At 37.6% G+C, this 23,160-nt stretch overlaps 1 protein-coding gene across 3 annotated transcripts in view; it reads right to left on the minus strand.

Annotated features, from left to right (window-relative positions):
* RORA (RAR related orphan receptor A) overlaps positions 1-23,160 on the minus strand; it is a 374,860-nt gene that overhangs the window by 89,554 nt on the left and 262,146 nt on the right. The window contains exon 1 of one of the 3 annotated variants that reach the window (XM_032990238.2): positions 10,921-10,981. The exons of the other annotated variants lie outside the window; for them this stretch is intronic. Within the exon in view, the coding sequence (XP_032846129.1) occupies positions 10,921-10,942 (22 nt within the window). The 5' untranslated portion in view covers positions 10,943-10,981. Of the gene's footprint in view, positions 1-10,920; positions 10,982-23,160 lie in introns of those variants that run through there. 3 annotated transcript variants of the gene reach the window in all.

Consider the following 23,160-nt stretch of genomic DNA (forward strand, 5'->3'; position numbering starts at 1 on the left):
TCCAGCGGTGAATCATAATGGCCCACCATAGCCTACTGCTAAGAAAAGTGGTAGGACGAGGGTAAGCAAAAATGGAGCAGTCTAAGAAAAAGGACACGTATGACTAGTCTATAAAAGGACAGGGGGCAACTTTCATGAAGTGGTAAGCAATCCCAATTCAGAAAGTCATCAACAACTTGACAAAGATCTCATTTGCAGCAGTGAATGTTTCAGATACTTGATTTTACTGTGAGGATGGTGAGACCCTGGCACAGGTTGCCCAGAGAACCCCCTCCCTGGAAGCGTTGGATGGGGCTTTGAGCCACCTGGTCTAGTGGAAGGTGTCCCTGCCCATGGCAGGGGGGTTGGAACTAGGTGATCTTTAAGGTCCCTTCCAACCCAAACCATTCCATGATTTTCTTCTTTGTTACAAAGCATGGTCTTACCTTCCCCTGAGACTCCTTCCTAAATATCAGAGTGCTTCTTCTGGCACTGGCAGGGCTTGGCCTTCTGCATGGAAAATATTTTTCTCAATAATAATTATAAATACTACTATGTTCTACTATATAAAGAGTAACATAAAAGGCTTTCAAATGAGGTAGAAAGGGAAGAGCAACTTTCCAAACTATTTTTTATGTCTTATGAAGCAGCTGTTACTAAGGACAAGTCTGGATTTCACGAAAGGAGGACAGAGGGGAAGGGATCACATTTAATAACTGTCTGATTAAGTTCTATAGTAAGGGAGAGAATTGAACTTGCAAAGTGCAGTGCAGTAGAAAAACATTTTCTGATTGGAAATTATTAGCATTAGCAAAAACAAAAAGGCTATGCAGCAGCATCAATCAACATTACTAATTCCCACTTAAAGCAGTCTGAATTAAAGCTCTGTCTAAAAGCCGCACATTTGTTCGAGCCTAGATAGCTACACAATAAGTATTTGCTAGTAGAAAGTAAAGCAGTTACATTGAAGTGTCAGCAGGGGCTACTTTGTCCCACAGAAATTTCAATTAGCTGACAGAGCCAAAATTTTCCCTATTTACAGACGTTGCCAGCAGCAAAAATGAAAAATAAGGAGTGCACTCAGGAAACAAGTAGTACCCAGTTGGCCTACGTAACAACTGGAAAGTCATCTCTCAGAGGAGGGATACACAAAATAGAGGACTAGCACATAACCAGGAGATAGGGAAAATCCTCTTCTGAACACTCTTGCTGGCTGAAACTGGGGTATTACCTGGACCACTAAACAGCACTAGACCAGTCATTTCAAGAAAGAGGAAAACTGCTTCCAATGGCAGCAGACAGAGTTTGCTTGGCCTTGTCAGCTTTATCGTGTAGGAGGAAAAGTTCATGTGCCATTCTGTCCAGGGGACAGCAATTGCTAGAGCAGTAGATGCAGACTAGCTCAGAGGCCCTGGATCGACGTCTACTCTCAGATCAGCAGCACAGAGCATTAATGCAACCCCCAATTTCTGTTTGTAGGACAGCTTCTGAGGCAGTTTAAGTAACCACTCCCTAACCTACAATGGAAAAAAAATTAAGCAGTCAGAATTGCTGACCAGGAATAATTGGGCTGATTTCGCTGGAAGGGGGCTAGAGCACATTCACACAATGCCACAGCTGCGAGCTGGAAAAGGATTTGTATCACTTGAGTTTCTGTATGTCTTGGTTCTCCTATAGATGAGAGTACTTCTTTGTCTTGTTCAGATTTTGAGATATTAAAAACTGTGAAGTACTTGGCTTTGATAGCAGTGAGGGCAACCCTATATATGATTACACAGATGGACAGATTCTGCTCAAAATTTGGCATTTGTCATTTTTTTGACGAGCTTGTGCAACCAACATGCTCCCAAAAAGCAAACTGATCCTTACTGGCAGGTATGTCCCCTTTGAGGCACTGTGGTTTATGGACTGAGTTTTGTTTTGGTTTTTGGTTTTTTTTTGTTTTTTTTTTTTTTGTTTGGTTGGTTGTATTTTTTTGTGTGTTTTTTGGGTTTTTTTTGATGGGATTTCTTTCTGTGTGCTGAGAAATGTGCATGAAAGGCCATGTTTGGAAAACCCCATCATCAGTTACCCTAGCTTAGCTACAGATAACAACAGCTAAGATGATGCCAAGACTGATCAAGTTACTACAATATATCTTTTAATTTATACTTAATTTTTCTATTTTTTCCCCCCCCAATAGTCAGTATTTAAAGTTAAATTAATCCTTTCAATTGTTAATGTGAAGTATGAGTTGGAAAGTCAATTTAAACACTAAGTGGGACCTACATGAACCTCTTCATAATGAGTACTCATCTAAGCTATGGCTCCTGTATTGGAAGCCCACCAAATTAGTCTTGAATTGGGCTAAACACCATGTGCTGATCAGGAATGAAATAAAATGTTAATGAAAATTTCAGAACACTGTGAAAAGTCTTGGCAACAACTTTAATTATTAGTGCCCCAGAGATCTGCTGTATGTCTTGATTATTTTTCCATTTGCCTATAATGTCAATTTTTATTTTTATTTTTCAAAGATTTAATTTGAAAATTACACTGTTGGAATTAGTAATCATTCTGGAAAGAGTTGAAAGCACACAAGTCAGATCCAGACTCTTGCCCCTGTGTAATGCCTCTGCTTTTTCACCCCTATACTGGGGGTAGAGCACTTTTATAGAAATCCTTTTCACTGATGGATGAAAAGCAGTTGCATATGTGTGCCAGTACAGCTAAATAATCATTAGAGGCAGACACAGTAATGTTCCTCCTTAGAGCAAAAACAGATTTTATATAGCATGGGTTTCATTACTGTGTTTTTTAGGAAAAAAAAAAAAAATCTGTCTCAGCTCATCATGGAAATCATACCTGTTTCCAGCTAGCAGAAGTACAGATTTACATTATCATTCAGAAAGAGTTTTCGTGATCTGAGGTGACAGATCCAAATTCAGAGTAGTGGTTTATAATACTTATTACTAAGCAAACCAGACTGTGTTTAGTAAGCAAAGCTGGTATTCTTCCCTCCAGAAATAAATACATTTGCAGCAGGTAATTGTTAATGTCATTCAAGTTCTTTTGGAATCACTAATATTCTACAACCAGAAAAACCCCATCACTCAAGTGTTATTCGGCCTGCTGGCTAGGGACCATGGTAAGGCATAGGACAGTGGCCTATGAAAACATTACAAAAAAAAAGAGTACTAATAGGAGAAGTAACACAGATATACACTTCAGAGAAACTTGGGTATGTGTCATTACCAGAGCACAGTTAGGAACTGATTTACAATCACTAGCAGTGGGCTACAAAGGAATTTTTTGTAGCCAGCATTTTTAATTAAAACCTTTGTAATCGTAACAATAAGATTTTGCAATGCAGCTGTTTACCTAAATGCTTGAAACTTTATTTACCACCTTCCCCTTCAACTGTCAAATTATACTGAAAAACAAAGGAATTCTGGATTCTTTTTTTCCTGAGGATTACATGGTAGCTGGCTGAAAGAGATTGAGAAAGACTGCACTAAGGAGTTAAAAACCTTAATAACATAATGGTTAAAATTCTATTAGAGGAGAAATCTTACTATTTCTGGTGTACTCGAGTCAAGGAACGATGGGCCGTTTGTACAGGGGACAATAGGAGTATTCCCTGGCTTACAGCCAGCTCATAATTCATAGAGTAGCAGTATCAGCCAAAGTTAATTTTTTTTTTTTGATTAATCATCTGACAGAGCTTGAGAGTTTGTGGCTAATTGTTCCATTCTTGACTGCAGAATGAATTAGAGAACAATGTGCAGTCCTAAGCCAGGGCAGGAAAACATAAAGCAAACCCATGAGCACATAATAAATAGTTCAGGTTAGTTAGGTATTTTGCTCTTCTGTTCATAAAGACGTGGTGAAAATCCACTGCTCCAAGGAACAGCAAGCGTACGTGATAGATGTTAAAATCCTACACTGTGTGCTCACAGGTGACTGGACTCATGTGGGACAGCTTGGTTTATGGGATAATAGGTTTGAGCAAGGAAGAAAGAAGAGCAAGATCACATTAGAAGGTTAACTCAGATTTAAGAAGTAACTGAGTGAGGCAGCAGGTGTCCAAGGAATGATGAATGGGCAGCAATATAAAACAGACACCTTTCATTATAGGTGGACAAAAAATACTGTTTAAAAGGGTATTACAGAGCAGTTCTTGTGGCTGTAGCTCTATGCTAGCAACCTAAATTAAAGGTCTGTCGGTACTGGCTTGTGTAAGTGACTGATTGAAAAACAAAATTCTTGGTTGCACCAACCATCATTATTAGTGCCTTCCCAGCCAAATCATCACATTTCCAGTGTGAGTGGTCTTTTAATTTTTAAATTCTTTATAATATATTTTTAAACAATAAATAATTATAACACTAAAAAAGCAAATGTGAAGAAACAAAAACACAGACTACCACATTTACATGAGCCACAATAGGTTCACTGTCCATGACTCCCTCTCATTAATAACAAAATGACTGCAAAGGAGCATGGAAAAACAAGGTGAAAGCTAGATAAATATAATATATCGAAATTCTGATAAAAAAAGATGCATTTTCTGCTTGGGCTTCCCCTTCCCATTGAGAATGAAGACTTGGAGGAAAAGGAAATACCAGTGCCAACAGACAGAACTCTTCATGTAATGAGAGAAAAGGATAGCAATGTTTAGATTAAACCTTCAAAAGAAATGCCAAAGTTGAGATGACCTAAACGTAAACAACCAATGCCTAATACTATTAGATACTTTTGGGGTGAAGACACAAAGTTGATGGACTGTAGAGAATGAACTGGCACTGATGCAGAACAAAAACAGTGACTCAGAAGAAAACGTGTCCTAGAAACTCAGGAGATTCTGGAGCCCTATTTCTGTGTAACACTATAAAAAAAAGAAGGGTAGGAACCTGCTTTTTTAGCTCACCATGAACATGTAAATGGAGGAAGGCACTAGAGATTGCTGAGCTGTTCAAAGTACCAAAGAGACAACTGTGAGGAACTACTGATATGCTTATGCAGAGCCTGGCAGCAAATGACAATCCATATATTCAAATATGAAGAAAATGTTACCTTGTAGGAGCTAATTATCACAGACTTTTTACAAGTTACTCAGCCAAGCAACACATTGTCAGCACTGTAACAAATCACATCAAGTTAGTATTTACTAGGGCTAATTTTGAGTAAGTAAGCGAAGGCAGTGAAAGCTTTACTGGAGTACATTAAACTGTCAAAAAAAATTCTGAATTGGAGACTATGTGCATAATAATGCAAGAAAGAGGTCACACCTGTACACCTGCAAAAGAATTGGATTCTGTGTGGAAAACTTTCTTTATAGAACACCCCCTTGTTTTCTTATTTTCTTCATGGATCTCCATTGCCATGAGCAATGGAAGCAACATATGCCATAATGAACAGTGTAGCTTTTGGGCCTGAAATCCATACAAAAAAAATACAAAAGAGCATTAAAAGCTGCGTTTCAGTGACCATTTTCATGAGGTACAGGAGTCATAGCACCCTCTCTCCCCTCTACCCCAATAAATGTTTTCTCTCTCTATGGTAATATTGCAGATATTGTATTTCAGCACTTCCTTATATACTGGAGTGAATGCCAGGTTCTTATGCTGGATATGCTATACAATAGAAAATAAAAATGGAAGATCAACCTGACTTTCCCTTACAAACTGAAGAGCAATATAAAGAGCATTCTCCAACCATCAGTTAACTCTGAACAGGGATGATGCTAAAATATTAATATGCTTAACCTTCAGCAGTTATTATGTAGTATAATGAAGGAACATTTTGTATTTATAGAAAACCATGCCCTTCCACAAACCTCTTCACTTTACAATGCATCTGTGCATATGAGTGGCTTCTGGAGAAGCAGAGGAGTCAGCTGTCCCCATGATGTGACTGAAATGGGCAGCAGTCATGGGGACTACTTCAGAGAGAACATAAAGGCCAGAGGAAAGCAAGGAGACTTGCCAGGGGCAGTTTAGCAGAGTTGGTACTGCAAACACTACTCTGCTAGGAAATTTCTAGTCCCATTCAGAAATTGCACTTGCAGCTTTTCAGTCAACAGCATTTTAGTTCAGATCAGGAGTGTGCTTTTGAAGCAGCTCTCCCCATCGCTTCACTATGTTTTGGTTTGCATCACACAGTGGCCTTAGTGCACAAACAGGATTCCTTTCTGATGAAACTAAACCTAAAGATGCACTCCCAGATAATATGCAATTCAGTCCAGCTGCAATAAGCTTCATGAGACTATACTAGATCTACTCTAAAGTCAACAGACAGACCAACCCTTAAACACGTACAGCGTGGATGTCAGAACCTCTGTGTCAAGTGCTCTGCCATACAGATCTGCTCTCTTTCATCTGCATGACTTGGTAAAGTAGACATGCCTTTTGTGTTCCAGACTGGAGTCTTTATGCTTGGTCTGTCCCAAGTTTAGCTCTGAATAAATTATGAACATGTACTGAGAAATTTGCACAGAGTATATCAATGTTAATAAAATCAGATATTGATACATCTCCAACAAATCTTCCTCTGGCTTGTGGATAAGGCTAAGAATTTATGATTTCCTTCTGTTACACTGTTAATGTAAGAGATAACACAGAAAGAAAACCTATTCTGGTGAAAAACTCAGAAAATTATTCTGTTACTATGTGGCAAAAAAATCACAGTACAGATACAGAGTGTACACAGTACAAAGTTTATGACATCATGGGTCAGCACCACTTACACAGTTTTCACCCTTCCTTTAAAATTAAATAACAGCTTCATACCAACACACCTGTATTCTGATATGTAGTACAATATCTACGACAGTTACACAGGTCAACACTCAAAAAAAATATTGGCAATTGCACCAGAATTATAGCCAGTCTCCCTTTTCCACTGTGTCTAGCGGTAAGAGGTAATGAAAAATGGCTGCTATGCACATGTCTATAAACATTCCCTTCCTCTTTCAGAAAATCAAACACCTATTTCAGTCACCTAAATGTGAAAGTGATAAATTTACTATCTGCTTTGTGTTTCACTGTAACAGTAAATAACCAGCACGTGCCCCGAGGGCTAGGATTTCACAAATCATTAAACTTGTCACCAGGTCCATGCCTGTCATTAACTATAGTTTGAGCTGCTAGGAGATATGCGCAAGGACAGAACTGATAAAGTTATGTGAAAGTGATGCTCATGAAAGAATCAAGCAGGCATGGAGGGTTGACCAGGAAACTGGGTTTTCTCATAGCTCCCCATGAGATCCCCTGCAGGCACAAGCATGGACAAGTAACCCTCAGAGAGAGTTTGAAAGATGAGCAGGTGGCGGGCAAACTCTGTGTAAGGAACTTAGAACATCTGCACTACTTTGAATCAAGTGCTACAACTTCTTCCAACAATGAGAAGTTGTCTTCAGTTTTGCTGCATGGAAGAGACAACTATAGAATAGTGTCAAAAAGATATTGAAAGACATTTCCTGTGTGATATAAAAACTGCATTTAAACCCCATCCATCAGGGTTCAAACCAAACCATTTGGTTAATTCCACTGTGAAACTTAAAATTCATTGTAGTGAAATGTATTAAAGGCTTTTCTACAATCACAAGAAGAGGAAATTTAGTTGAAATGTGCATATAAAATATATGTGCATTTTCTGTATTGAGATAATAAATAAATAAAATAGCTTTTTTTTAAATTATTTGCGTAATTGATAGGATAATATATTCAACTGCACTCATACCTGCAAATTACTTCTGAAATTTTTTTACACATGAAGAATGAGCTATTTCTAAGTAGAGTCATATGCAATTAAACCATATGATCAACAACAGTTTATACTATAAAGTATAACTCAGCATGATAGAAGCAAAATTGATTTTACTGCCTTTTAACGCATATATATTGGAAATATCAAGATCAGTAGGGCGATAGTGTTAACTTTTTTAAAGTGTAAGAATGACAGGGACAGGAAGGCTAAAAGGGCTTTTCTTGTAAAACTACTTCTTATCTTAGTCTGCGAAGATAAAATTCTCTTTACTATGACCTTTGTGTTGTCTTTGTTCCATATGCATCACATACTTTCTTAATCTTCTCTTAACAGCCTGATGCCCACCACCCCTGCCAGTTGAGCAATGACAGACTTCAATGTGAGTGCAGTTTCCATATAATGAGGATTACTTACTGATAAACCACAGCTCATTCAACATGCTCTACCTTACTGACACAGAACTTTTTTGTTCTAAGCTTACCCGGTAGCCTCTGCTTTCTCTTCCAGGAGCCAGTCTGCTTTGAAAGTAATTTTTCAGCCTGTTACAATGTGACCCATGAACCTGCAGTTAGAATTCCCAAAGGCTTAGGCAATGCCAAACCCCTTGCTATAGTCCTTCAGATCTGTCAGCTCCAGTAGTGTAAGGTATGTACAGTTGTGTGGAGCCATTTCTCTCAGCTCCCTTGCTTTTTAAAGCAATTTCTGCAATGCATGACCTGAGTGATAAAGTGAAATGTGCAGACACCTGAAGCTCCCCCAGCAACCCTGATAATTATAGTCAGCCCTTAGTAAGCACAAACTACTGACTTCAACACTGATGCCACCTCTTTATCAGCTTAAATATTTGAGGATACTCAGACTAAGGAGTTCCTATTATCTTAATACAAGCCTCAGACAAACACGCCTAAATTACCACCACCTGCTAATTGACAAGAGCCTAATTTCTCCTCCTCCATGTGCGAGACTTCAGACCTTTTAATGTCTGAACACTGACAATCTGACAGTTTTAAGCTTACATCATAAAACACTGACACAGTGAATGTGCCAATTTCAAGATGACTGCCATGAAAACATAAACTGTTTGACATTTAATACGCTTGTGTTTTCATAGAAATACAATGTGTTATAGATGGTTTGTTTCCATGAAAACACATGGTTAGAAAATAAATTAAAATACTTTTCTCAACACTAAGCACAAAAAAAAAAAAAGAAATCTGCAAAACTAACTAAAAATCAAGAAGTTTAGGCTTCACATTTAATAACCAATGAAGGGTCAAATACAACAGCTAGTAGTATTATTTTTGCCTCTTAAAATTCGGAATAAAAATGTTCTTGGTAATTCATTTAAAAGCACCAAAGGACACAAGTGCTGCATTTGATAACACAAAGTAGAGAGAGCTAACACACGTGGATGGGACAATTTGACAACCGTATTACCCTATTGTCAAACAGTCTGATAAGATCCTAGTTTCTTTCCTTACTGAAGTTAATACCTGTATAATAGAGTGAAAAACAACTAAATACAGTAAGCTGAACCACTGTGGGCATAAAGGAGAAGCTATAACACTTTGCAATGAACGAGATCTTCTGGCTTGAAAACCAAGGGCAGTTTTTCTGCTGATTCCAAAAGGTACACAACTTTCCTCTTTTTTTTATGGCACTGTACCTGCCTTTGATCATCTCTTTTCTCTGATGGGAAAAGTTTCACAAGGAAAATCAGGAGTTCAACAATTAAATAAGTGAAGGCCTCACATAGAAAGTGAAGCCTTTAAAGAAAAAGGATGTTTTTATGAATATGGTATGTTCGGGGTATGGACAGTGTCAGATTTAAATTAGTAGTTGCTGTTACATGCAGATTCCTACAGGATGTATCCTAGAAGTGCTTTTTTGAGAGAGGCTAAGCACTCTTTCTCTAATCTTGTAATCTGGGCATACTTCGCTTGATGTATGTAGATAGTGGTGTGATGAGTTATGATCTCACTGGAAGGAAACAGAAGTTCAAGAGCTTTATAGATCAAATAAAGCTCAAGATCAAATAAAAATTTGCCATCACTTAGTTACTGGTGCCATTCCTTTATATACAATTTGACCACATACTTCAGCTGAAGCTTCTGTTTCTATTCTTGCCTAATAGGTACAAATCTATCTATCTATCTATAGATATTAATATATATTTATAGAGAGATAATAATATATTATAGATTATAATATCTACAGTATATATTTTAGGTAAATAGTAACTACATTCTTTCCTCTCCCTTTTTGCTTCTCATTTCCTCTTCCGTCTCTCTAAAGCCCTAAGTATAACAACAATCAGAATAGAAATATAACCTCAAAACTGTCTAGAAGCAAATGTGTGACAAGCATACAAAACCCATCAAAGAGGCTGCCCATTTAACTGTGTTCAGTGATTGCAAACTGGAAAACAATAGAAGCTAAGAGCAGAAAATACTAACTTGAGCTAAAACCACTTAAATAGTCAATTAAAAACTTTTTCTGGATTTATTATCCAGCAATGAACTAACCTAATAAAGGGAACGGTTATTTTTGGGTATGTCACTCAGAACTAGCTTGCTGAATCAATTGGTTTTTTTTCTTTTTTTTGGCTTTGGGCAAATTGTATTTGCACTTTGGTAATTTATCTATTTAGAAATCAAACCATTTTTTAATTACAAGTGCCTAGGAGAAAGATTTTGCGTGGGGATTAGAAAGGGACAGAAAAGGGAAGAGGGAGAATGGAATGATACAGGTACTACAAATTTTTGTAGTGGATATTAAAGCCTCTCAACAATTGCCCAAATCCCACCAGTGGGAGGGGTCCATGTCAAACTAACACTTACTCATTCAATTTATAACTGCTGAATAGACCTTCTGGTTGTCTAAAAGAGCACTATCAAGTTTGATTTGGAGAGAAGCATCATGGAGACTTTCTATGCCAGTGTCATTAAGTCATTTTGTATATGCAAGCCAAATCTGACACAACAGAACACTTAAGATCTACTTACAACCTATACCCACCCACAATACATTAGAAACGGATATGTAGATAAACTTTTATTGCTTATCCAGAACACAGAGTAAAATGTCAACCACATTAATATGCTCGGCTTTGTGATTTCAAGACTGGGAACTCAATACCTTGAGCCATGAAAATAAGTAGCTACACGTAAGCCTTTTCAGTTTTGTACTTACCAGGATACAAGGCTGGAGCCATAGCCTAAGTGCAGATTTAACCCTGGAGTGAGGAAGGCAGTCTATTTGCAAAACAAGTGATAGGTTCCTGCCTGGAGTGACTGCCATACAACTTCCCATCCAATGTCAGTGAGAAGCAGCAAATTAGCATGCAGTAAGGGGAATTTCTGTGGCAAACTGAGATTGCTAGGTATTAGTTTCACAAAGAATATTAATAAACCCACAGACTATTTGTTCCCAAGTCAAGGTTCGCTGTGTCTCTTTTCTAAGGTTCCTGTTGGAAATGGCTGGGGATTTTTTGGTGAAAACACTGTTTGCTTGTCAAAGATTAAATATTCCAGAGGAATATATATATTAACACTTCATCAAGGATGGGATTTTATACTAAAATCTATTCTCAAAACAGCTGACAGTCAGATGGTGAAATCATGTTAACGAGATGTGGGAAATTAAGGTTGAAGTATCTGAACTGCCTCGTTTCTAGGCCAGCTCTTAAAGTCACGTCACCACTATCCCATGTGAAGGACTACTCACCCTGCTCTGAGGTAACAAGGGGTTTTCTTACCTTCCTCCTGAAAACTGCAGAAAAATCCTGAGACTATTTCAGTGATTTTTTTTTTTTTTGAAATATCAAAATCTCTATTTAACAGAAAAATTATTTTCAGGCAGACTTTAGCACCCTTATGTGCTCAAACAGCATGTAAAATCATCATCTTTGATGACCCCTTTACTTCCACTTGTACTTCAAGGACCATATCTCTGGATTAAACCAGCAGTATCGTGTGGGAAAAGGAAAATCGGGTCAGAGTGAAAGAAATGTTAAGAATTTAAACAGGAAACTTGCCTTATCTGTAAAAGTTGTCTGCAGCCAGCAAGTATCACACCTACATATCAGTTAGGTAACAGTAACAAAGATAAGGAAACAGTTCGTCAGACAAACATTAGTGGGAAGGATGGTTATCAACTGATGATATATCTAAAAGGAAATCAGTAAATGGCTTTGGTCATATACTGGCTTTCTGAAACCAGAGGTTTCCCTACCCCTGTTGCATCAAGATTAAATAAAGCCTAATTTGAATTTCCAGAAAACTGCAAGGACACCACCACTTTTGTGAACTGGCTTTTGAAGTCAGTGGTAAACACCTCAAAAAAAAAAAAAAAAAAAAAAAAAAGAAAAAAAAGAGAGGAAATTGCTTTGAGGGTGTGCCTAATCTGTTGTTCAGCAAGTCACACTGCTATGAACTAGGAGCCAAGAGTTTATGTTAACTTTAAACATGAACCTATTGTACACACAGGGGAACCTAAAGCAGACAGCAAAAAGGTCTCACAAGAGTCTTAGGTTTTGCAGCAAAGTCATCATCCTCTTTGTCAAGGCTTCCTGATTAATTTAATGTTTATATTTCTTACAATAATTCATTGAAGATTCAGTTCTATTTCTATTCAAGTCAAAGATTTCACCATTAATGGCAGTAAGGTTAAGACAGGAAGCTTCCTGAAGTCCCAGTTACAATCCCTTAAAACTATAACTTCTGTTTAGGTGAGAACTATGCCTTTGATAAAGTGAACAGTGAATCCAAACCCAGACAACACAGTAATTTAAGGCAAGGTGATTGCATTGGAGTTAAAGACCAAATCTAGATTCTACAACTATAGTATCTTATAATAGCAAGAGACAAAGTAGCAAAGGATATTCACACTGGAATTCAAAGGTATTCAGACTGGAGGATGTAATTTTGGTACTTACTATTACTGACTCTTTCCCTCTCTGTCTCTCTTTCTCTGTATAAAACATATTTAGAAAAAAGTTATTTCAATATTGTAATGCTTATTTCAATGTGTGCTAATAAGCACATCTCTATATGCCAAATCATGCATATTTTAACTTTGCTTTTATAGAGCACATACAGTTGATTGAAAGGAAATTATGGCATTACAGAAAAATTGTGTTGTTTTGTCCTATCATGAAAGCACTGTATTTCTTCTCCTGTTTTCAACTGAAACACAACTATTAAAATACAACAGGAAATTCAACTACTCCCCTATACTAAAATAACACCAGGCACCATGTTCAAATGCAAATGAAGATGGCATTTATGTTCTCAGAAACTTGAATCGAAGTATCTGTCACTACCTTTTGATCCATATAAAACCCAAGGATAAAACCTGTATTCCTACTTAACTATAACTCATATCTGTCAGGATTTCTGATAAATTCTGCACTGTTCTCCCTGTCTGCTCCCCTCCACTCCACCCATTAACTGATATACAAAAAGATGTAGCATTTCATCAATATACCTCAAAACTATTTAACTGTAATGAATAGAAAGAAAGTTGAATTTTAAAAAGTCTGTATCACAAATTCCATCAGTACTCTATTTAGTTTTGGGGTAATCTGCTTCTGTTTCTACTTCTCACCCACAAATTTTAGATCTTTTGACTGACCCATACTGCCCTTTGAGGCTTATTGTCCCTTTATGTGTGCACTGATTACTATACCTCATCACATCAGGAGATTTAGAGGGAGAAAAACTCTGTCCAGAAAAACTGTTTTTAAAGTAAGACCTTTACAAATATCATCATAATTTGATCACAAGATTAAGAACAAGCTATTCAGTATGAGTTAGAGCAACTAGCTGATCTGCCATAAGGAGCTGCCTCATATGCTGTCTGCATGAAACTGTTCCCATCTGGGGTCAACACTGAAATAATTCCAGGTTGATGTTCTCAGAGAAAGGCAGCAAAAACTTCCAATATTTTCACAGTCCTAATAAGGTTAGCCATCAACATACATTAAAAAGCCCTTTTCAGGTTCAGTAGTTGTTTCAGAACAGTGACTGCACAAGTCTAGCAATGTACTGTCAAATAAATGAGTCAATTAGGAATGATGGAATCAGTCCCTGGTTTCAAAATTCAGATAATAAAATGTGCTTTTTTTGGTTCAGATACCAACCTTGGAGAAGTCCATATGACTGAGCTTGCTTTAGAATCATTAGAATTCAGCCTTACTACAACAAAAATGCAATATTTTGTTATAAAAAACAATGTCATGAAGCGAAATGAATGTGAGCAGAAAGCTCTCAGGACAGATTCTTCTCAACGTGTGAAAAAGGGTAGCAGTGACATGTCCATGGGAATAAACCACCTACGTTGGGAAAATTCTTTGACTTTTGATTTTTGAAACAGGCCTAAAGATCATGTTTTAATCTTAATTTTAACCCAAATTTAATCCCAACACTTTGCTGTGTTTGATAGCAATCCATTCACAGAGACAAAGATTTACCTTTCTGTAAAGACTGAGGTGACTTTAAGGAAATCAAACTGACAGTCTTTCACAAGTCTTGTTTACTAAGTACAATTATCTCTTAGGAAACTGTTGCAAAGAATATAGTCAAAAGACTTCCAGTGTATTGGTATTTCTCTGTATGTATACTTAGAGCTGCCTAGACTCAGACTATTCAGAGCCAAAATATGCGACCTACATATTAAAGAAGAAAGTCATGAGCAGTAATACTTCCTATTTGTTTTCACATTGTTAGTGTTGAAAAATATTCAGAATGCAAAAGCAGATTTGGAGAAGTCTCATCTGTCAGTTTTCTGGTGCCCAAGCCACTCAAAAACTGCAAAGAACATTTAACTTCATGACTTTGCCAAGAGTAATTTCTACTGCTCTCAGAGTTGGATTAAAGTCTTACGATGTGGAGAGTATCACATATTTTGAAGTTTACATTCAGCCCATAACACAGTTCTCTTCTGTAGCCAATGACCATACCAAAACTGTGTTCTTACCAAGCTGGAAGCAGTAACTTCGTATAAAAACTGTGAAGTCTAAAGACAGGAGACTTTAAAAACAACAGAAAAAAGAGAATATGTTTTAAGGGCTGATCAAAGCATGTTTCAGCCAATAGGAATCCTTAAAGCAGCTGCAACTGGATTCAGATCATTCCTATGTTTTCTCTGTTAGAGTGCTTTGCACAAGGCACAAGGGGTGTTCATGACTTAATTCAGTATTTCTAACATCAGACAAATGGCCTTAGGAATTAATAGATAGAAAATTGAAGGGTAGAAAAGGTGTAAGAACAACTTTATAGGGAGCTACATAGGCCAGACTTTGGTATAAGAGAACACTGCAGATGTTCCCAATGTACTTACTGCTGATGTCCATGAACAGTTTAAATTTATTTTTGAGTCACATCCACAATCTCTTAATATCCACCAACCACACTGACAGAATTCAGGTGTCTAATGTCAGACAGCTCCTAGGGCTCTACTAACACTTCATCATTCCTTAAAACATGGGCCTCCAAATAGTTTTTTAAAAATGAAAGATAATGTCTCTGCCCATCTTGTATGCTTCCACAGGACAGACCAGAAAAAGAAATGAAGCGTGTGCGGAATAGGAATTTATTGATATGCAACCTCTATTAACATGTATTAGACACATGGAAAGGGTCAGGACTTACTCCCAGATAAAGACATGCAAAATCTAAGACAGCTTCCTTTCTTCTGCCTTCTCTAATTGAGTTTGATAGGTATCCATAATTTAGGTATCTGAACTATAATCAAACATACATACACACACATTTTAATACTGGATGATTCGTTTTGCAAATGCTTATCCATCTTCGTTTGCCAAAACTGATTTTATTCTCTTTGCAGTTTTTCACCTTGCTGTAGTTTGCATGCTACTTTGCTATAAAGGCACAGAAAAACCTATCTTAAGGTATTTACCAAAAAACCCATTGTAAAATAAGTCCATAATTAACAGTTACAGCCAACAATCTCATGTAGATGGAAGCTGCTCCATATACTCAGAACAGAATCGGAGAAGAGACCTGACACTAGCTCCAACTGCAGCTAACAGACAGTTCCCCATGGGACTTCCAGGGCAGTGCATTTAATTACCTGTTCTATCAGGACTTACATAAAATGAAATGTTCCTTCCAACTGTGCCAAATGGTTGGGGCCCAGGCAGAAACCAAGATTTTGGGTAGCTAATAGAAGATTAGAGGCATCAGATTTGTCTCATCTCTGACCAGTTATTCTGTGAGGGCATAAAGCACACATTAATGAAACGTTCTCCCAACACTCTACCCACAGCTGCTTCCACATGGGCAAAGGGCTAGTCTCTCTCACAAACAACAGAAATTCCACAAATTGTTTCACTGCTATAGACCTACCACGATGAACCAGAGCATCCACAGATTTCTACATATATCCATGTCATGAAGGTCACACATTCACATGCAGAATTGTCACTCTGTGTACTCTCTCTCCCAAGCCAGCCAGAAACATTTTGCAATTTTAAAAATATTCCCCCCCTCCCCTAATTATTTCACAATGCCTTTACCTTTGCCCCTGTACTCAATAACTTGTCCACCAGAATAAGAAGGCAACATTCATTCTCTCTCAGGCAACAAACAAGTCACTGACATAGTGTTTTGTGTGGTAGGAAATAAAACTGATTGATTGATGATGCTGGCACCCCAAACAACCTTTTTATAGGAATGGCTTCAAAGTGGAATTAAAGGTACAATATGTAGCTACTGATAGGGAGATTTTACTTTGGCTCACAGGAAAAAAGGAAAAAAAAAATAAAGTGTAGCAGTAGTTCAGAAAAAGTTTTGAACAAGAGAAAAGCCCTAGATAGTTGTCTTCAGATTCTTCACCAGGGCAAACAGTGCTTCAAGGACAAGGAGGAAGGTAGCTGCTATTTGAGGCAACTTCATTATAAAATCATTTTTAATAAGCAATCTGAACAAAGAGAGGGAGTGCTCTTGCAGAGAAGCCCCCAAGGGATCTTAAGGCTGCCCAGTAAAGTTATTAGGAGGTTACACACAGGGGACAAAACAGCTATTTTATTGGCCTCATGGGACAGGGTTTAGTTTTCACCTGTTCTCTTTAGGCCTTGGTGCTAACAGCAGATCCTGTTAACCATCAGTTTTCTGTAGGCTCCTATTTTATGAGGGAAAGCTATCGTTTACTTACTTTAGTCAGCACTCAAAATACATGAAGTAGATAGTACAATGCACAGTAGATGTACTTAGTAATTATAAATCAGATCAGAAAAAAAAAATAAAAATCAGTTATTTTCCCTTTAATGCAATTAAGCAAAACAGCAAACAAACTTCTGAGAAATCTTTAGCAGTGTCTATAAATATAATATGGAAAGTAAAATCACAGAGAAAGAGAAACCCAGGTCTTGGGCTCAATTAAGCTGCAAACCTTAATATGCTTGTAGAACTTTGGTGAACAGTTCTAGGATATTCAGACATCTGAGAAGCTGAAGAGCTGCCTCCTGCCCCAAATCAGCCTCTTTGTTTATAACATGCAATGTCCTATTCTTAGTAACTCTTAGAGCCAAAGATATGAAGGACATGATTTAGGAATGGATCTCTCCTCAGGAGGGTATTAAGAGCATGTCTATCTCTAAAGAACAAGACATTTTTTTTGGCTAGTAATGCTGCAGCAGCAATGAAGATACAGCACTCCAAGCTCCAGTCAAAGTCCAAGGCGCTTGCCAGGATAATGGCTATCTATTGAGACACCTGAACTTTGTAACCCCAACTTCTGAGATCTTGCTATATTTATTAGGCAGTATACAGTCAAATTGATCTCCCTATGGTATAACCAAACCTTCCAACTGTAGTGTAAACATGAAACATGAATTGAGCACTTAGCCTGCAGGTAAGTCTCACCGAAGTACACAGAGTCAAGATACTTCTCTAGACCAACACCTACTACAAGATTAGTATAGGAATAGTCCCAGAGCTTGATGTGGGAGTGAGGGAAGGGATCGGGATAGGTGTGTGGTGTGGGCTCTCAGACAGTAGAAAGGATGGGTTTACCTCCACCCTTTGCCAACAAAGTTGCCAGTTCTTTGTGAAAATGCTTTTATTTAGTGATAAAAATTACACACAGTCCCTACTTAATTTTTCAGCAGGAGCGCATATCATTAAAATCAGCCCCTAGCTTTGGAAATATTTATTTTCTTATCTGCCACAAATTAATTGAAAGGATAATTTCAGTGTAAATAAGGAATATTTCATACAAAATTAAGGAATTCACACAGATGTGCCTATTGACATAACTTTAAGAAAACTTACTCTAGGATAACTATTTTGATAAATCACAAAAAGCAAAGAAGTCCCAAGTCTGAAATAAAGGGCAAATATCTTAGCATTACAAAGGAGTCTTAATCTATAGAGGGTCTTGGTATAAGTATTTTCTGTTACATCTGGATATACCTTGGATTATGAAAATCTAAAATATACAGTGCTGAATGTGATACTCAAGTACATTACAAGCAAACACAGGTAATAAAGGATGAACAAAATTAGTTCACAGATCATTAATAGTGGTTTTATCACTGTCGTACGTACCACCATACAGTCTACAAAGCACAATCACCAGACACTGTTTTTGTCAGTATCACACGTTACCAGGCAGTGACACAGAATAAAGGAGCAAGTGTCAAAATGTGTGGTAGTTCAGGAAGTAGATGACAAGTGGTAACATGCTGAAATGTGACAGTCCACACCCAACCTGTCCAGGTACTGAGAAGGTATAGCTACCCTGGCCTAATTCTACCTCAGGAAGCAATGCAAAGTATTCTACACATATGTTTGAGATGAAGCTGAACTGTCCAAAAGCTTAACTGATCAGATTGCTGTGAACAGAGAATGAGGGGCAGTTTTTGAACATCATTTTACAGCAGCCTTTAATGTCTGACTCTCTTGAGTCACAGATTTAGGAAAGCGTAGTAGCAAAGTAGCACAACTAAGAAGTTCCATTACCAATAATGAAAATCCTTACCATAAAGGTGTGAGAGAACAGACTGGATTGGTAGGTCTTAAATTTCCCTGCAAAGTGAGCTGGTCCATGTATAGGAACTGAGGTACTTGGCTATCCATCACTGGGACTGCCCAAAGAGAAACATGCTCTTTCTCTCCAAATGGTGGTAATTTAGTCTAAGTGCAGGAAGTAGGTAGTTGTTAAACAGTTTTGGACTCAGCTCACAAAGGTCTGTTACCCACACTGTGTGTTGACAGTGATCTGTATGTACACTGTCACTGGAAAGTTAAGCCCAATGAGCAGCCCCTAGTTCAAAATAGCACCTGGGTTAATCTAGTCCAGGTAAGAGAACCCTCACAGATCCCTGCCTCTGCACTGACAAGCATGTGTCACCAGGAGCTAGGGCTCCTGATCCTTTTCTGCTGCAGAACAGTGTACCAATGGATGGCAGGAGTTCTTGCATTTCCATCTCTTCTGAAGACATAGACAGAAGACTGTGTGAAAGGAAGGCTTGCAAAATCTATGCATTTTTTTCTATCTTAAAAATGTCAGGTAAGCAAATAACTGAATGTACCTGGACCTTTATGCAGGTATGAACTCCAGCTATGTAATCAAACTCCTTTGAAGCTTCTAACTCTGGTTCATTGCAATTCAAATAGCAAGAGAAAGAAGGTTCCATTACATCGCAGATTCATTACAATATTAGCCTTCCAGGTGCATCCACAGGAAACCACCCCTTACTCTGATAGGCAGTCAAGTTCATTTAAGAAAGTCAGTGCCCAGGATACAAAAATGACCTGGAGAAAAATGAAGTGATTTATTTGTGTGACAGTTCTGAGTCACAAGTGGTCTGGTAGGGGCCATGAAACTCATTGCATGAAGTATGGCAGGATTTGGATTTAAGATGGCAGAAACTAAAGACTGCACACTTCGGGACTGAGCATAACCCCAGGTCAGTAGGTACTAAATGCCAGGTCCTTTGCAGCCTTCTGTTCTACAGAATTTCAGATCTTTATTATCGCTGATACAATGATGCCTGTCTGATTTTGCAAAAAGGCTGAAGCTGTGCATCAAAGTTACCACTCATTTTCAGTACTTTTCTATTCGGAGCATGAAACATGAGAGAAAGAGGGCTATATCAGAAATAGTGCAAATTAAATTATCAGAAAATAATTTAAGTGTCAGTCATATCTTCCTCAAGTCAAAAAAGAATTGAAACACCAGAAGTCCCACTTCATATGGAAGATGAGATAGGACTTGGACTCTACCATCTGACTTAGGTAGACTAAAGGTTATATAAGGTGATGGTTCACCTAACAAATTGCTGTGTGAGCCCAGGAGAGAATAGTTCTACAAATAGACAGAAGGCATGAATTTTTACTTCAAAAGCTTGTTTAATCTGCTGAGGGAAAAACTGCATTTTGAGGTGAACAAAATTTATTCTCTTAGTACTGCTTGGAAGAGTATTACACTCCTTGTTTAAAAATGGCAGGTTTTGTAATGCTCAAACTCTGATAAAGACAGGATGTGGAAAAGCAGCTAATGAAACAGAACACTTGGATAAAATCCTTGTATCAATAAGAGTGAAAGTCTCTCAGGTTTTATTTAGATAGTTACACTATGAAAGATCTGCATTTCTTCAGCACTATGTTGCACATGTACAAATACTGAATTACCATTTGATTCAAAAATGACCTAAGCACCTGTCATCAGCACAGTAACGGACATAAGCTGACAGAACACTTTCGTCGCAGACTAATGCCAAGAAAGGGGTAAAATATACCCAAAATCTCAAACAATAAAACCAAGAACTAAGCAGTGGAGACAGACCACCACTGATTTCAAAACCTGCACAAGTGAAGTGGCTATTTGAATGAAATCTGAGAAGGATTAATCTGATGTTTCAAATGCATAATGTAGCAAACTTTCTGGCATTATACTCCATCAATTAAGTCAAAAGGTCATTAGAAATAAGTGCTAATTTGCAGTCAGTCAACACTCTCATATGTTATACATTGTAAACTTGGAATAAGACAACTTCATCCATATTTCTAAATAGTAGTGCAGACTATGTATATATACACTTCACAAAGTGTTTGTGAGAAAGTTGTTTAGCTTGGTTTGTTTGTTTGTTTTTTTCAGAAATCCTACTCTTTGTAACTTAATTTGGATCACAGAGTGATCACTTTAGATCAACTTGATACACAAAAACTCTCTCCTTGTCATTTGTAGTTGTCAGCATCTCAGATTTTAATTGTAATTTTTGCATTTAGGTGTTTATATAAAATTATTTTTTTCCAAGACTTTCCAAACCTGTGAACTTTGATGACTACTTCTTCTATTCAATAATTTCAAAATTTCTAGGCAATAAGGAAAAATGAATTCTTATTGTGCGTGATGCTGAAATGCCAAAGATGCATAATTTAAATAATTCCTGCTGTATGAGAATTTGTTATAACAGGAATGAATTCTACAAGAACTTAAACTAAAACTGGACAAAACCTCATTTTCATCATGCCAATTACAGCATGTTGCTCTTTCTATTTTAACCCTTTCTTAATGGGCAAGCTTATATTTCCATTACTCAGGGATCATTTTTGTTTATGCTTCAGCAATTGCATGACAACTGATTAACAAATCGGGGAACCACTCTTTGACAATTCTCTTAGAATAGTACGGAGTTCTCAACATAGAAAACACTGGGACCCTAATTTCTGTCTTAACTAGATTAAAGGCCATATATAGTGAAGAGTAGCTAATCATGTAACACAGGTACATCTTTTCTTCATCATAGGCCTCAAACATAGCATCCATGAGATATACATGATGAAGACACTTTATCAGTCTGGCATGGCTTAAGAGTGTATTTCCTACGCTTTCTATGTCTGTGGTTACTATTTAATCTTCCCTACAAAAAGTATCAAATACTGGAACTGGAGATGTGACTCTTCTAGGAGGACAGCACACGGCACTGCTGTATACAAAATATATAGGGTGATTTCAGCTGATTTCCAGGTGGAGTGTTAGGAACCACCATGTACAGTCATTAGCCTCTATGCAAGAGAGGCCCAAGACTGAGCTAGCATAAATACCGAATTACTTACCACCTCTAGAGAGGGTGGTCGCTCCAGGCCAGGGTTGAGCTCATGGGCAAGGCTGTGCAAGGAAGCTGTCTGTACAATGCCTGGCCTGCGGATATACAGAGGACTTCAGTCTCCTGTACTGTCAATCTCAGTCAGCATGAGCTCAAATATTCACTAAAAATGTAAGGGTCAAATTCTGCCCTCCGATGCCTATCTGTAGCTCCCATTAAGTTCAATGGGAACCATATATGCATTCAGCCAAAAAGGATCTGACCTTAAGAATGCATTAAGAAGCAAGCCCACCTAAGCAGAGGAGGACCCGCATGCTCTAAGTTTGTGGTATTTAACATTTGCTTCAAAACTCATACAAATCAGTTTCTCATTTGAAATTTTTAAATCAAGCAACTGTATTCTGTAACTCTATGCAGTGAGAATTCATAATCCAAGTCAGATTATTCATTACATGAATATTTTAAAAGTATGAATTAATTAAAAATGAAATTAATGTAAGACACTTTATGACACCACTTTAACCCTAGAAGCTTCAGTGAACATACTTCAAATGCATAACCCTATGAAAATGTATATATCTTTTTAAACTTTCTGCAGCCTACCACCTGTTTTGTTAGAAGACTTTCATGTTACTAACAGCCTCACCTTTAGCCTACTCCTGTTTCAGATCCTGGGCAAGTACAATTCCTGCACTACCAGATTTCCAAACCTCCACCGTATCCGAAGAATCTCAATGTATCTCCTTCAGCTACAAACCACACCATTTTCTTGGAACTGTGCTTTTAAGTCACTGCAGAGTAGATAAGAGTTGATCCCCAATAAAGATGTCTTTGAAGAAGATTTGGAATAAATGTATACATAAGTAAATGTATGCATCCACATCCATTTGCAAGGTTGCTATTTACGAGGACTGTTTGTTTATATGGTTGAGAGCAAAACAATAACCTCCTAATTTTCATCAAGAGCTCCTTAAGCACAAGCACAGAATGATTTACCCTACAGATTAATGCATAGGGACATAGAAAATTAAATTAAATAATTTATTTTCATTGGAATCATGCTGCACATATAACAGACATATCAAAATATAACCATTCTCATCTCCTGTGTTTTCTGGATACATTACTTATCAGGTAGCTGTAAGGTATATATACTAGAATAAGGAATTCTGACTCTTCACAACTTTCTTTCGCTGCCCTCTGGCTTAACATATATGTGAATGCACACACACATATATACACACACACACATGCACTGTATATTAATTTAGATGACATTCCAGGTGAGGACTGGAACCGCTCTAAACTGGAAAACCCACCAGAATTTTTAAAATGGATCCTTTTCAGACCAGACT

The sequence above is a fragment of the Tyto alba genome, unplaced genomic scaffold (assembly GCF_018691265.1).
Source record: "Tyto alba isolate M040663 unplaced genomic scaffold, T.alba_DEE_v4.0 Super-Scaffold_41, whole genome shotgun sequence".
NCBI lineage: Eukaryota > Metazoa > Chordata > Aves > Strigiformes > Tytonidae > Tyto > Tyto alba.